Source organism: Pteronotus mesoamericanus, unplaced genomic scaffold, assembly GCF_021234165.1.
Source record: "Pteronotus mesoamericanus isolate MK-2021 breed Mesoamerican mustached bat unplaced genomic scaffold, CSHL_Meso_final contig_94, whole genome shotgun sequence".
NCBI lineage: Eukaryota > Metazoa > Chordata > Mammalia > Chiroptera > Mormoopidae > Pteronotus > Pteronotus mesoamericanus.
This window is the reverse complement of record NW_026555285.1, coordinates 26,683,264-26,698,736: the sequence shown is the minus strand read 5'-3', so window position 1 is coordinate 26,698,736 and position 15,473 is coordinate 26,683,264. Positions and strand designations below refer to the sequence as shown.

At 33.7% G+C, this 15,473-nt stretch overlaps 1 protein-coding gene across 1 annotated transcript in view; it reads left to right on the top strand.

The window, feature by feature from the left end:
* DACH1 (dachshund family transcription factor 1) overlaps positions 1–15,473 on the top strand; it is a 389,583-nt gene that overhangs the window by 338,145 nt on the left and 35,965 nt on the right. Inside the window, exon 8 of the mRNA XM_054586415.1 lies at positions 8,170–8,321. Within this exon, the coding sequence (XP_054442390.1) occupies positions 8,170–8,321 (152 nt within the window). The remainder of the gene's footprint in view (positions 1–8,169; positions 8,322–15,473) is intronic.

Sequence of the window (15,473 nt, the reverse complement as noted above, 5' to 3'; positions counted from 1 at the left end):
TCTGCATTTTGTACTCTTCCAGCTTTTGCCTCTTCTCAGCTCATTCACATAGTCTTTCCACGGCATATTGGTGAGTACTTCTCTGTGTTAGGGAGCTGAGACTATTTCTCCTCTTAAGGCATGTTCCCTAACTTTCGTCATCACTTCACAGGTTTGGAATCACAGATATGATACCAAAGTTAAGAACCACAGATAAAGGTGAAAGTAGCATATGTATGTAATAAGTGCTTTTTGCATTAAATTGGTCAGAACCTTGAGTCTGATAGATATTTTTAGCACACTTCCAACATCCTGCCAAACATGCACGTACAGTGATCTCCTTCCCATATTAAATCTTTTCCTTCATTCACCAAAACTCAAAATTCAGAGTTCTAATGCCACTCAAGTAGATTCAAGGGATCTCTTAAGTGTTCTTTACAGTCTACTTACCCATTTATTTTATGTCCTGTTACCTGAAGAGAAATTGGTAAACTAATTCATATTCTTTTGCCCTTTCTCAGGTTATTTTTATCATAATTAACTTTAACTGTTCACTGAACTAAAGATTATTTTATATAAGGCAACTGTAATAACATATAGCAATAATTTTATTATCTAGTGTACATGATACTTCATTATCTCAAGCCCCATTAGAGAGAAATAATAGAGAAACCACAAGCTTATGCTACAAGACCAGGATGGCCCCACTGCACTTTGAAGCCAAGTTTACAAAAGGAAAATTGTAATATATTTAGTTATTCTTAAATTGTGAAGACTTGATTAGCATTTTATATTTTACAAAGCAGTTTCACAGAAATAATCTATCAATTTAAACTATAACTCTTTGAGATTGTAATCATCTCTTTAATAAATAAATCAAATGATTTAGAGGGATTCTTTGCTAGTACTTGGTGAGCCAGAACTTGAACTTGCACTTTCTGAATCTACCTTGCTTTGCTTTTCATTTTGCCAGTTATCCCATTTAATGTGACAGCTGTCTCACATCACAATGATGATTTTCTAAAAATTTCTGGAGTAATTTTGAGTCCAGAATTTGAAAAATGGGCTTAAAATTAAGTAGCTTCATCCCATGCTAGCCCTGGAAATTTTATGAGTTGGAATAGATACGTGAAAGTCATGCAAATAAATTTTAATGTGGTATTTTTGGAATTCCTTATTTTGTGAGAAGATGAAAATAGAAAGGAAAAAAATTGCATGGCCATTTTCTGATTTATGATTACATTCTGGTATTACATTTTTCACTTTTATTTTTAGTTTCTATTGCCAAATTAAACCCAGAGTTCCTAGAGTAGGAAGAGACCAGGTTGAGGTTATGATTGAGCTCAATTTAAGTGACTGTGTTTTAAAAGGTTTCCACTTTTTTAAAAACACCGATCCTTAATTTTTCAGATTATTTGTGCCTCTACTCCAGTTCAATAATATGGGTGATACATTTACAAAACTACCAATAAATTGGGGTTTCTACACAATTGTGATATATATTTAACAAAATGTAAAAAATAGACATTTTTTATACATAATTATTCACTTTTGTATAAGAAGTACCATCTTCTCAAAATTTATACCAACATTTGGTTCACTTTGCTAGTATAGAAACATAGCTTTTTCATTCAAACTCCCAGATTACTTGTAAAAACGTTTAAATATGGTGATTTTCCCATTTTAACAATATTACTCTCTATTCCACATCAAGAGGAATAAATATGAATCCATTTGGAATACATGGTTTTCTAAAAGTGAGTATTTTTTAGTTGGTTTTATGATGTAATAAAGGACATCAGAGACAAAAGACACACATACACATGAATTTGAAAGAGAATATATAAGTAAAACCCAAAGGGATTAGTTGTGAAAATAACAACTGAGTAGATTTTATTAACAGGAAAGAAAACATTTTAAAGTAGAGGCCCATTATTTTTTTTAAACAACATTGTTCCTTAGGATATCCTGCTAAATTGTTACGTGTGATAAGATTGGAGGGAAAAGAGCTTGTCTTACAGAGTCATCAATCTTAGTGATAGTCTTTTATTGATAAGTGACTTTAAAATATGAGTAAAATCATGAAATGAAGTGATGAGAAGAATGAAATAATACTCTTTTATATGGTATCGATTTCGAATTTTCAAGAGTATTTTCTTCTCTTCCATTTATGCTTTCTCTATATATTATCTGTTATTCCAACGGATGCTAAGTGGTTGTTATATATTGTTATCATCACCATTATATTTATTATATAATTATTAATATGTATTAATATGTTAATCAGTAGATTTTCTGTCAAAAGATGAAATTATTTATTATATTGTAATATGTGCTATTTTCCTTCAGAAAATCACTGTAGTTTTCTGTAACTGAATTAAAATGCAAAAATACTTCAAAGCTTATCATTCTTTCTTTGGAATTTACAAATAGCAAGAACTCTTGAGCACTGGCATAACCACTAGTCCTTTTTGGCCCTAGGGTACTTAGAAAAAAAATAGCACCTAGTTAATGCAGCTTTCAAAATGCTTACTTTATTCCCAGATCGATACACCTTTCGCTTCATCTAATTTGCCATTCTTGGTATTGGCAGTGCTTGTCTTACAGATGGTTGAAGTATTTTCTGGTTTAATAAAATAAAGCAAGATCATTCAAGGGTTTGTTTTTTTACTTTATTTTTATTGTTGACACTGTTACAGATGTCCCCACCCTTCTCCCCTTGCCCACCTCCACCCAACCCTCACCCCCTTCCCTCTGGCCATCACCACCCTTTCGTCTTGTCTGTGGGTTATGCATATGTGCTCTTTTGACTAATCCCTTCACCTTCTTTAATCCAGTTTTCCCTCTCCCCACACTTCTGACAGCTGTCAGTCTCTTCCATGTATCCACAACTCTGTTTCAATTTTGTTCATCAGTATATTTTGTTCATGAGATTCCACATATGACTGACATCCTATGGTATTTGTCTTTCACTGACTGGCTTATTTCACTTAGCATAATAGTCTCCAAGTCCAACCATGCTACCACAAGTTTACAAGTTTGTAAACCTAAGTAATCAATGATACGTACTGAAATTTTGTGTTTGTGTAAATCATCCTTTTTCAAATATTACCTAGATATTCATAACTCTTTGGAACTTGTAATTAAGAAGGTATTGATATTTCTCATAGGAAAGTGACTCATTATCACTCTCTAGGCAATATTGATGAAATCTCCACTTAAATCAATTTTAGGAATTTTTATAAGAAATAACAGAGAATGTGGAATTATGGATTTGAATGATACTACAATTTATCTCATTCAACCTGCTAGTTTTTTTTTTTAAATGAAGAAATTGAAGCTTGAAGTTGTTATATTTTCAAAGCTGAAATAAACTGGACATGAAGTCATTTTTTAGTATATCCCAAACTATTTTTAAAATGTTACATACTGTTTTTAGTTATGTACACCAAAATAAATTACACCAAATTACACCAAAATTTAGTGGCTTAAACCATCAAGTGTTTAAAACCTCAGTTTCAATGGATCAAGAATCTGGGTGCAACTTAGGGTGCAACTTAGCTGGGCGCCCTTGGTTTCTGGCGTCTTGTGGGTTTGCAGTTATGCTGTCAGCTGGGGCTGCAGCTCATTTAGAGGCTCAGCTGGGACGCAAGGAAGAGGCAGTACATTATATACTGGAACAGCACTTAGACCCAAGAAAAGATCAAGTGCTGCCATTTGTGACAACGTAGATGGACCTTGAGGATATCATGCAAAGTGAAATAAGTCAGTTGGATAAAGTCAGGAACCATATGATTCCACTCGTATGTGGAATATAAAACTTAAAGCGATGAGACAAACAAACCAATCTCATCAACACAGACAACAGTATGCTGGTTACCAGAGGGAAAGGGAAGTGGGGTAGAAGGAAGTAAAGGGTAAAGGGGGTCAAATATATGGTTTTAGAAGGAGATCTGATTTGGGGTGGTAAACAATGCAATAGTCAGATGGTGTATTATGGAATTATCCACTTGAAAAATATATATATAATTTTATTAACACATGTCATCCCAATAATTTTAATAAAAAATAAGGGCTCAGTAGGGCAGGGGGAATCTGCTTTCAAGACAACTTGGTTTTTTTACAGGCTTCAGTCCCTTGACACATGCATCTGCACAGGGCTGTCTCATGGCACAACAGTTGGCTTCCGCCAGGGCAAGAATTTCAGGAAAAAGAGAGGGAAAGGCATATGGAAATGACAGACTTTTTATAACTGAATCTCGATATAACATCCCATCACATTGGTTTTATTCTATTGGTTAGGTCTAACTCAAACTAAGGGGAAACTTCTAGACAGAATATGAATAATGGTAGGGAGAAAACATAAAAGGCCATATTAGGGGCTACCACATGTCTACTACATGCCCAGAGAAAATATACTCCCCAAGTACTTGTCAAATAAATTAAAATATTGATTTTACACCAAAACATCTCACAGATAATGAAAATATAGTGTCGATTAAATAATAGTATTCTATGTGTGTGATTCTTGCTAATTTTATACTGTGGAAGAGTGTGCCCTTGTCCTTGTGAAATATGCAGTGAAGTTTTAAGAACTAAAAGGGAAAGATGGTTTAAACATATGTACACACAGAACAAGAAAGAGAACCAGAAAGATCATTTAAAAGCAAATGTGGCGAAATGTAAAAAATGGTGAATTTGGGTAAAAAGGTTGAAGTAGTTTCTAAGGCTCCTGTAACAAATGACCACAACCTTAGTCACTTAAAAGCAACAGAGATTTATTTTCTCACAGTTCTGGAGGCCAGGAGTGTAAAATCAAGGTGTCAGCAGGGACAAGCTTTCTCCAGGAGGCTATAAAAGAAAATCCGTTCTTTACCTCTTCTCACTCCTGTGGCTGTCCGCATTCTTTGACCGTGGCTGCAAAACTCTGATCTCTGTCTCTGTCTTCTCTTTGCCTTCTTCTCATCTCTGTGGACCCTTTGTCTCTCTCAAATCTCCCTTTAACTTTCTCTTTTACGAAAACACTTGCCATTGAATTTAGGATGCATCCTAAAACTAGGATGATCTCCTCATCTCAAGATCCTTCATTTAGTAACATCTGTGGAGCCCTGTTTTACAAATAAGCAAACGTTACTAGTTTCCAGGGATTAGACATGGGCATATATTTTGGGTGTCTATTATTCAACCGACTACAGGGGTATAAAGGAATCCTTTGCACAATTCTTGCAACTTTTCCATAAGTTTAAAATTATTTAGGAGCAAAATATTAAAGAAAAAAACAGATGACATTGTCAAATGCTATAAGCAAAGATCATAGCATCTGACAAGCCAACTTTCTTTTTAAGATAAAACTTTAAAAAATATGTACAATATACAAAATTGGAATAAGGTGTTTTGTGAATTTGTGCTTCATCATCATTCACTGTTTGAAGTCAGTGGAGATTATGTGATGTCAAAACTCTCTTCCACGTTGTCTGGTCTCTCAAACTTTTGCTTTAATCTTCTTAGAACATTTAGGATATCAAAGGTCACTTTTATTTTAAAAGGAAGAGCCATGTTCTCAATTTTACTCTTTGTCGGAAGACTAAATGAGACTTTCTATGATGTTAATTGCCACAAGATGACAACTTTTTCTAAGGTAGAAGGGTCTTGAAGCCTCCAAAATATTTTTGTTTTGCTTGTTTGATCTTTGATTAGTTTGTTTTCTTTTTAAAAATGTATATTGAGCTTAAGAATCCCTTTATAATTTTTAAGCATTCATTCTGCCCTAAATTTGTTTGTTTTCTATGTATTGAATTAAAGTGAACTTATGTAGTCTTTCCACTGTGTAAAATGATAAATGAATAAATTCAATCAAGTAAGTCTATACCAGATAATAATCCATTCACATATATTTGAGACCATGAGACCCCAAGATAAGCATTCCACTGAAGCAATTGCAGGAAAAAACGTGAAATGTGCATGCATACACACATTCAACAATTTTAATCTTATACTGGGAAAGGCTGAGTAGCAATAGAATAAGGATGAAAGACAATATGCTTTGCTAACTATAATAATGAGGTACTTAACAATTGGGATTGGTCTCTCTAGAAATTGGTCTCTCTTGAGTCTTGTAGACTGTATATTTTTTTTCAGTATTCTATCCCCAGTGTCTAGCACATTATTTTTGTTAAGTAAAATAATTGGCTACGTAAGTGCATGTATCAGGAGTGATATAAGTAATTCACACAACAAGCAAACATAGTCAAGCTTAAGTGTATTGAAGTTTAAATAATCATGGGGATGATGGAACTTCTAATTACATGTGTGTGTATGTGTGAGTATGTGTATACATCCATGTGATGCTTTTTTCTTGGACAACCCTTAAGAATTGCGGCGTCTCAGACTAAAGCTGAATGTAACCTCAGGTGGTCATCTGGTTCTCTGCCTTTCTTCAAGAGACAAGCAATTATTATCCACATGATCTATTAAGCCACATTTTCTTTAGCATGTGACAGCTAAGGTGATGCTGATCAGAAAATATTGCTCTTCATTCTTAAACAATTTCACATGCACATGGATGTTTAACAAGCGCCTTTTCAGAGATATTATGAGAAAACACTAGCAGCCTTGGCCTGGAGGAGTAATTTATGACAGCAAGGTAAACGGTGTCCAAGATCACCTTGATCACATTAGCCATGCACCGCTGTCTTTCTTTAACTCTGTTGACAAGCGGGATAAAAAGAAAAAGAAAAGAAGAACACAATGAATGCTTCTTTTGCTGCATACTCCATTTCCTCCTTTAGTACCTGCTGCCTCCGATCATCTGTCAGTAAGCTAACCGAGGAGGGACTGGAAGGAGACACTGCAGAGGAGCGAGTGAGTGCGTGAGTGTGCAAGTGCAGCTAATAGAAGGCCTTGTGCTCGTTGCTCCCCTCTCCACCATCTCTCCCCTTTTAGTTCATTAACTAGAAATGTGGAAAGGTGAGGCAGATGAATTTCACTTGTTCTGACATTAGTTAGAGACAGAGAAGGGTGGTGACTTCCATAGGATTTCTGCCCCAGAGAGAGGTAATTGGAAAACGTGTTGTGTGGTTAGGTGTTGTAATGAAAAATAAAGGAATGATTGAGGAGAACAATGGAATCAAATTATAAGCATAAATGGAAGTGTGCTGAAGTTCTTAGCCACTTGCAAAATGGAGAGATATTATCAGGAATGTGCAAATACATTGCTCTGATTAATTTTCCTGGGGTGAAATAAGAAAACATTTATAAAATTGAGAATTCTGCCATAAGTACAATTTTCTGTATGATATAATAAACTAAAATAAGGCATAACTTGAATCAATCTCAAATGAAACATAATAAAGAACTGAATAGAAAGGTTTCACTGTGAGAGTAAAAATAATCTGTATTGGAGCATTACTCCAACTTGCTTAAAATGATGACTATTCAATAAACAAAGTAAAGACTAATCTATTTTAGATGGTTTTATATTTTTTTTAAATATTGTTACAGAAGCTGCATCATTTTACCCTTTATTTAGAACCCCTTTTCATGAATACAAAGCTGATTTTTCAATATTAATGTTAAGTGTGTTCAAGTTCAAAAGAATTAGATCTTTTGTTTCGATGACATTGAACAATTCAGTTGTAATTGATAAAGATTATGGTTGATTCCAGCTTTATTTTTAGTTGTGGAATGAAAGATTTTATTTGTATATTCTTTGGTAGATTTGTTAAGAATATATTTGAACAAATCGCTGACATAAAGGAAGGGTTAATTGAGAAAGACACATATTAATATATACAGTATTTCTCTTATATGAAGCTCTAGAAAGATTCTATTGTCAATCCAAACAGAACAAACTAAAATGAGATAATTGGGAAGGTGCCCATAAAGTCAGCCTGAATATATTATCACAACTATATATGAGATAATATTTGTTTTAAAAAGATTCTATGGCACTGTAAACTCAGTCTCATTAGAGACTGCATTTAAAAGGCTTATAAAGTTACTCATTAATGTTATCTTGTTGTATCTCCACAGCTTTTTCATTAAAGAAAATTCAGCAGAAAGCATTTTCTCCTGATAGCAGGAACCAATTTGCAATAAATGTTCTGGAAACCACTAGGGAAGCCATTACTGAGGTCTAATAAAAACAGACAAGCGTAACTTGTTCTATATTTTTGTTTCAATCACATACAGATGAGACCCCGCTTTCCACACCAACCGCAAGAGACAGCCTTGACAAACTTTCTCTCACTGGGCATGGACAACCACTACCTCCGGGTTTTCCGTCTCCTTTTCTGTTTCCTGATGGCTTGTCTTCCATAGAGACCCTTCTGACTAACATACAGGTAGGCCTTTTTGCAGTCTGGAAGAAAGGAACGTGAAAGCCCAGCTGAAGATTTTTACCGAATTGATACTTTTCCAGTTTAATCCACTCATGAATTTGACTTAACATCGTATTGAACATTTTATAGCAATTTAAGATTTTAAACTTGCAACACTAATCAAACTGGTTTAGAAATACACAAATATGTATAATAAGACCATAAAAACTTAAGTAAAAATGACGTAGGCATTTAAAAAAATCATTTTGCCTAAATGTTTTCCTGATTGCTGACTAACGGGAAGAATTTAACTGTTTAAGTTTGTCTGATTTACTAAATGACGGCACACTAGTTCTAATAAATATTTAGTTATTTTTAAACTGTTGGCCTTCGAGTGAGGAAATGATATGTTTAGTCATTTAAATATGTCTAGTATAAAAGAATCCAAAAAAAATCTCTTCTTTTGTAAATAAGTTTGTTTCAGTTAATAGGATTTCTTCAAAGAATAGACTTCAAAAAGCCATACAAAACTTTCCACGGATTTCCTATGTAGTTCTCAGGATGTATATTTTACGTACAGTACATTATGAATCAAAAATACTTGCAGTTAACAATAACATAGAGCATGGAGCCAAAATAATAAGAGTGTGTGGGATAAAAGAAAGCATAATTTTCTGCCCACACATGAAGTGATCATGTGGGCCCCAGATGGAGACTTTGCCATCTACTTCCCCATATTTGGAATAGCTGGTAGCAGGAATGTGCTTGCTGATACTGTGCCGGTAATATACATTTTAAAATTTTTACTCTAGCACTTCATCCTTAGTGATATTTTTCTGTACACATTTCCTAGCATATTAAACTTTCTCCCAGTAGAAATGTAATTAATTTTATTTACTTCTCCAAGGACATAACAGAAGGCCTTTAATGTAACATATCTTCTCATCTATTAATATGGCATTTTTAATACTAATATAATTAGAGTCTCCAGAACTGCATTCAACTTAAAGGTTTTATATCTCAGTAATTGAAATAAATAATCAATCTGGCCTAAATTTAATCAAGGCCAAATCGTTGATTATATTTTAAAGTAAACATAAGACTTTTTCTAAATTTGACCCATAGTATTGTTTACTATGAGGTAGAGTTTTACAATTTTTCTCTTTTGTTAAATGCTTTCAGAAAATATCCCTCAACGCTTTTGAATTTACACTGTGAAAAGTAAGGGAGCAATTCCTTTTTTTAATGTATACAACTCCATATGAAGCAAAGAGAAAGCAAAGCATCTACTTAAAATTCTCATCCAGTTGTATGTGTCTTCACTAACTAAAACCTCTTTAACCTGGAAAGTGGTCATTTAATTTGAACTTCAGCAGAGGAAACTTTTCTGGGTTTCTTCAGTGTAAAACCAGCTCGCCCACCTGAATGGTGGTTTACACATGGACTCTTCCGTTGTGTGAACACCGTGTCTCCAAAACAAATACTGTCTACTTGGAAGTATTCACCCACCCCAGACCAATATCACCCAGACTAGAAATGTTATCCACATCACTTCAAACTAACTATTCCTTTAAAAGAAAAAAGGAAAACAAAGTTTTACAATGTATATATTTAGACATTTATTTTATTGATGACATCTCTAGATGTAATATACTCTCCTTTCTAACCTCCAGATAGCCTTGAGGACATATTTTAGCAAAAGTTGGTGATAGGATAATAGTCAAGGCAAACTAAATTATTTCTAGTTCTAAATCATATGGATCTGGCACTGTAAATGTTAGGATTCCTACAATAAGAACACACATTAAAAATAAATTATACCTGTCCAATACAGTCTTTTGTATATGTAATGTGAATATAGATGTAGATATTATATATTTTATGTAACATATATATTTATATATATCTGGACATGCACATATGTGTCCATAAGGTAAAATAATAATTAAAAATCTTACAGAGTTTCATGGACAGTTTTATATATATGTGCACACACAAAATATATATGTACCTGTTCACATATACACACATATATACTGGATCTTTGGTTAGTAATGGTGTTACAGAAGCTCCTAGATGCTAGCTCTTTTAATATTGCCACATTTACTGAGTTATAGCAATATCTTTAAATGGTATAGTATGTTTAAACAGTCATAACCCGGCTTATTGGGCATACAGTAGAAATGTGTTTGCTGTCCAAATTCTAATTTTGGTAATTGCATTCTGCCTACCTCAATTTCCTCTGCAAGTTCAATTATATGCAGTGGTTTCTCTGCTTTCTGTTTCATTAGGGTAACATTTTTGGCGTGGCAAGTTTTTCTCTGGAGGTATTTTATCAGGATAGCAATGAAAAATTGAGTTGAAAATGTTTAATTTTTTAAATTATACAATTTCATGTATGAAATTCTTATGCATATTTTCTATTTTAATTAAACCCAAAGCATCAGGTTATATTTAAACTTAATGTACATAAAGTTTATTTTTCTGAGAACCTTTGAAATACTATGTTTAAGAAGTAATTTTTCTAATATTCAAGAATTTAATTTCATGATATTCTATAATAATTCTCAATTTTAAAATTTGGTTTACTATAGATGTTCCTTCCATGACATATTATAAAAATCGAATTTTCATAATTTTTTTGTGTTTTAAAAAAGGACCTGTAGAATAATACTATATATAGTATGCTTATTTTTAAATATACTATATATAGTATAGAAAAACACTATATATATATACATATATATGACCAGATTTTTATTAACTCTTTCTTAAAACTTGAGTGTTTTAGAAATTAAAAGTGGTAATGGATAAATATATCTACAGTAAAAGATAGTAATTTCACTTTAATGAGAGATACGATGCAGTCTCAATTTTGCTTTTATGATTTTTAACATTTTTCTCTTATATGAAATTTAATTTTATGTTTTTAAATGTTGGAAATCTTTTTTATATGTCCATGGAGAACTCCCTGTGAAATTTCAAGTGAGGAAACCAGAAATTTAATGTCAATTTACTAGATGTGACACTTACAAACACTGACTACCATTTGAACACACTCAAAAGAGAATTTTACCCAGTATTCTTAATCTGAACTTTCATGCAATAAATCATACCTTGGATCTATGAGTACATAGATTTGAGAACATAAAATATGCATTGTTTATCTGATTACATGAATTATTTTAAATAACTTATAAATATTAAAATAAGAATAGGTAAATAAGTAAAAAGTAGAAATTAAAATAAAGGTAGAGGATATAAAATTTAGCTAAGGATGAGGTTGGCATTGAAGATATATGCCTCTTTAAGGGCATATATGACAGGAGTTTGGTTCACTAGAGTTTTTCTTTATGGTAGAATTAAACAAAAAATAAAGACACGAAAAGAATGTTAGAACAACAAAATAGAGCACTGGCTTCAAAATGTGGGAAGCCTGAGGTCAGATATGCTATTCTTACAGTTTACTATGAGGAAAAGAAAGCATTAATCTCTTAAAAATCTGGAGTACATTCCATATTTACCATTGTATATCATAAATACTCTACTATAACACTACTTCATTCCTGACATTTCTGGTCATCAAATGCCTGGTAGTTTTCCCCACAGCAACAAATTATGCAACACCAGGTGGGTGCCCCACAGTTTAACTCAGTTCTGACACTGTCTTCCTGGAGAATCTGTCCCACAAAACTGCTCCCACTCCCACTTCAGATGCCAATTCCAAGTCCAAGTTGTAACTTGTGCTTCTGACCAACTGCCTATAGGTCAGAGGTTCCCATGACCACTACTCAGGCTCAATTAACTCATTAGAGCAACTCACAGAACTCAGGAAAACATTTTACTTGCTAGATTCACAGTTTTTTATGAAAGATGTACTTCAGGAACAGCCAGGTGGAAGTGATGCATAGGGCAAGGGATTGAGTAGGGGCTCAGGGCTTTCATGCCCTCCTTGGGCATACACCACCCACCTAGCACCTTCAGTTATTGACCAACCCAGAAGTTCTTCCTTTTGAGTGTTTCTGGAGATTTCACTTCCTAGGCACAACTGATTAAATTATTCATCACTAGTGATCAGTTTGATCTCTAGCCCCTCTGCCCTTCCTGGAAGTAGGAAGGGTAGGACTGAAGGTTCCAACTGTCTAATCACACTGCGGGTTCTCCTCACAGTCAACGTCTATCCTAACCGGCTTTCCAACAGTGACCTTATTAACATAAACTCAGGTGTAGTTGAAAGGGGCTTATTATGAATTACAAAAGACATTGATTTTACCTTTCCTGCCCTTATCACTTAAGAAACTCCACCCATTGTAGGATTTAAGTGCCAGGAAAGAGCATATATACATACACACATCTTAGTATAAATCACAATAACAGAGTTGGTCTCTATGCTGATTATATACAATATTACATTATAATCTTCTTTATAAACCAACACAGTGGATTTTGTTGTTATCCCATTCTACAGATGAGAAAATGGAGGCAAATAATCATCTGATCAAGGTTACACAGTGTCGGTGATGTTTGAATTTAAACAAAGGCAGGCTAATTTCAGAGCCCAGGTTGCCATATTGCCATACAGGTCCTATGAATCACAAGACCGATTTACACCTGGAAGTGCTTTTGATAGAGTCCCTCATTGACCCACTTTGGAGAACAGTAACCATAATATTAAACCAAGTGTAGCTGTATCTTTTGTTATAGAAATGTCTGAGAAAAATGAATCAGTCAATACTCTTCTATCATAATTTTTTTCTGTCTACAAATGTTCCTGATTTAAAGAGACATTAATTTTTCCCCCATTGCAGAAAGAAACATTAAAAAGAAAAAAAAATAAGATTCAATAAACTGGATATTTCTGATCTAGGTTTAGTGAATTTACTAGTTTGTTATCTTGGAACAAGTCACCTGACCCTTGTGAACGTTGGTTTTCTCATCTTTCAAAGGTTTTAGTTAAAATGGGTGATTACTAAAAACCCTGTCAAATAGAAATCACACATTATTGAGCACAAATTTTGCCATATGAGTTTCAGTGACACTCTGGGAGCCTCACTTACCACCTAATTCTGAAATAAACTCACCTAAAATACAAACATGGACCAAGTAAACTTTTCCTCTGTGATCTAACCAACAGATTAAGGAAGTTTCTTTCATATCAGTATTACTTTAGGTCCTTTTATGCAAACAGAGATTTGTACTTTCTAGGCTATATACTAGAAATCATTGAAACATTGTTAGATCAATTATAGGGCCATTTTAAAAGGAAATATACAGAGATACATTCTTGGAAAAATTATGAAAATAATTAAATTTACAAGGTAGATCATTTTAGAAAACAAAAATATGTCTGTGTTATGACAACCATTATGCCTCACTTAATGGAAAAGAAATTTGAAGCCTATCAGCAATTGTCTCCTATAATTGCTGTGCCATGGAGAAAGCTTAAAATGCATTTCTTTAGAATTGTCCTTGTCCCATAGACATGGACAATGGTGTGGGGATTGACTATGGAAGTCGGGGGTGGGCTGGGGGGTGGAAAGGGGATAAATGGAAGATCTGTAACAGCATAAACAATAAAAAAAGAAAGAATTGTCATTGTCCAACTTCAAGATCATGAGAACTGTCCTCCCTTTGGAGAAAAATTTATTCTTTAAACCTTGTGTCTTTTACTATAATTCACACTGTCATCACAGAATTTTGCTCATACTTCATGTCCCCATGCAACCCAGCATTTAGCATGACCTTTGGCACGTGATCTGCCTGGAAATTTACAGAAGTTATACAAATCTAAAACCACTCTTACCACTGACAGTTAAAATGGTGTCCTAATCATTTGTAGATGTTGTGAGCACCACTTGCTATAGCTTTTCCCAGCCCCCTGCTGCATTGACATTTAATCAGTTTTCTGCATTTTCCTCAGCAGTCTGTCACAGGCAATAACATATTTTTGCATATGCATCAGCTTGGCTTTAGTGCAGACTTTTGTTCACACTGGACTCCTACTGATATGTACTGATTTAAAGTCTAAAAATGAAACTTAATTTTATGCAGTTTATAAGTAGTCTCTAGAGGGTATTGGATCCTAAACGCTAATATTTTTCAGACATAATCAGCAGGAAAGGTTATGTATTACGATTAGCTACATTAGCAGCAACTGTTACAAAAGGAAACAGTAAACATGAATGCTCTTACCAACTTCATACTTTATAAGAAGTATTAATATAAAATTACAAATTAGGGTTGCGGTTTAATGTTATTCAACAAGTTTATGCATAATGATTATTTCATATTTAAAGAACACCAAAATATTGTGTTTTGTCAGCCAAAGACAATAATAATTTAATAGTAATTTATTTTAAACAGCTACTGATAATACAACCAATCAACACATCAGGTGGTGCCAACATTGGCATCTTGCTAAATAATCTCTAGACATCGCACAGAGAGTACATTTTTCAAAGATAAGTCAACAAGAGCAATCAGAGCAGAAAATTAGAATTTGGTACCTTAGAATTAAAATACAGCTAAACTAAAGTTTTAATTGGGGTGATCTAAAAGGGCACTTGATGTAATGATCTCTTTCATTTGTTACTAATTGTTTGTTCTTGATAAAGAAAAACATATATAGGAATGTTGCTGAACTGAGTAAGGATGGCAGTTTCCTGAGCAGCTATGTTTTATTGTTAAAAAGAAAAGGGGGGTGGCAAACTGTTGTGTAGAAATCCTTCATCTTGTTTCATATCACAATAATTAATCCCGGGAATTCAGGGTCAGGCATAACGAACATGAAATAATGTATATGTGCTTGAAAAGAGACTAGAGACGACATTTGACAGAGCCACGATATCGGTCTTCTGAACCCATGGACTACCACTTGTCTGCTAACAAGTCAGGGTGGAGCTGCAGTTGCTGATTCAGGCTGCGTATGTAGATCTAAAAATGGTGCCAACTTCCATTTCATATACTTTCAATTGAAAATGTTAGTCTCTGGTGTTCGTGGACCAAGGCAAACTATCTTCTACTTCCAGAGAGTTTTTTGTATTCCCAAGTTAATTTTACTGATAATTTTCTAAAACACCTGAGGAAAGAACAGATGCAAAATGCTTTGCTTTACCTATTCTCATAACCTTATTTTTAAAAATCTCAGAATATTATTCAATTTTTTAAATAACATAC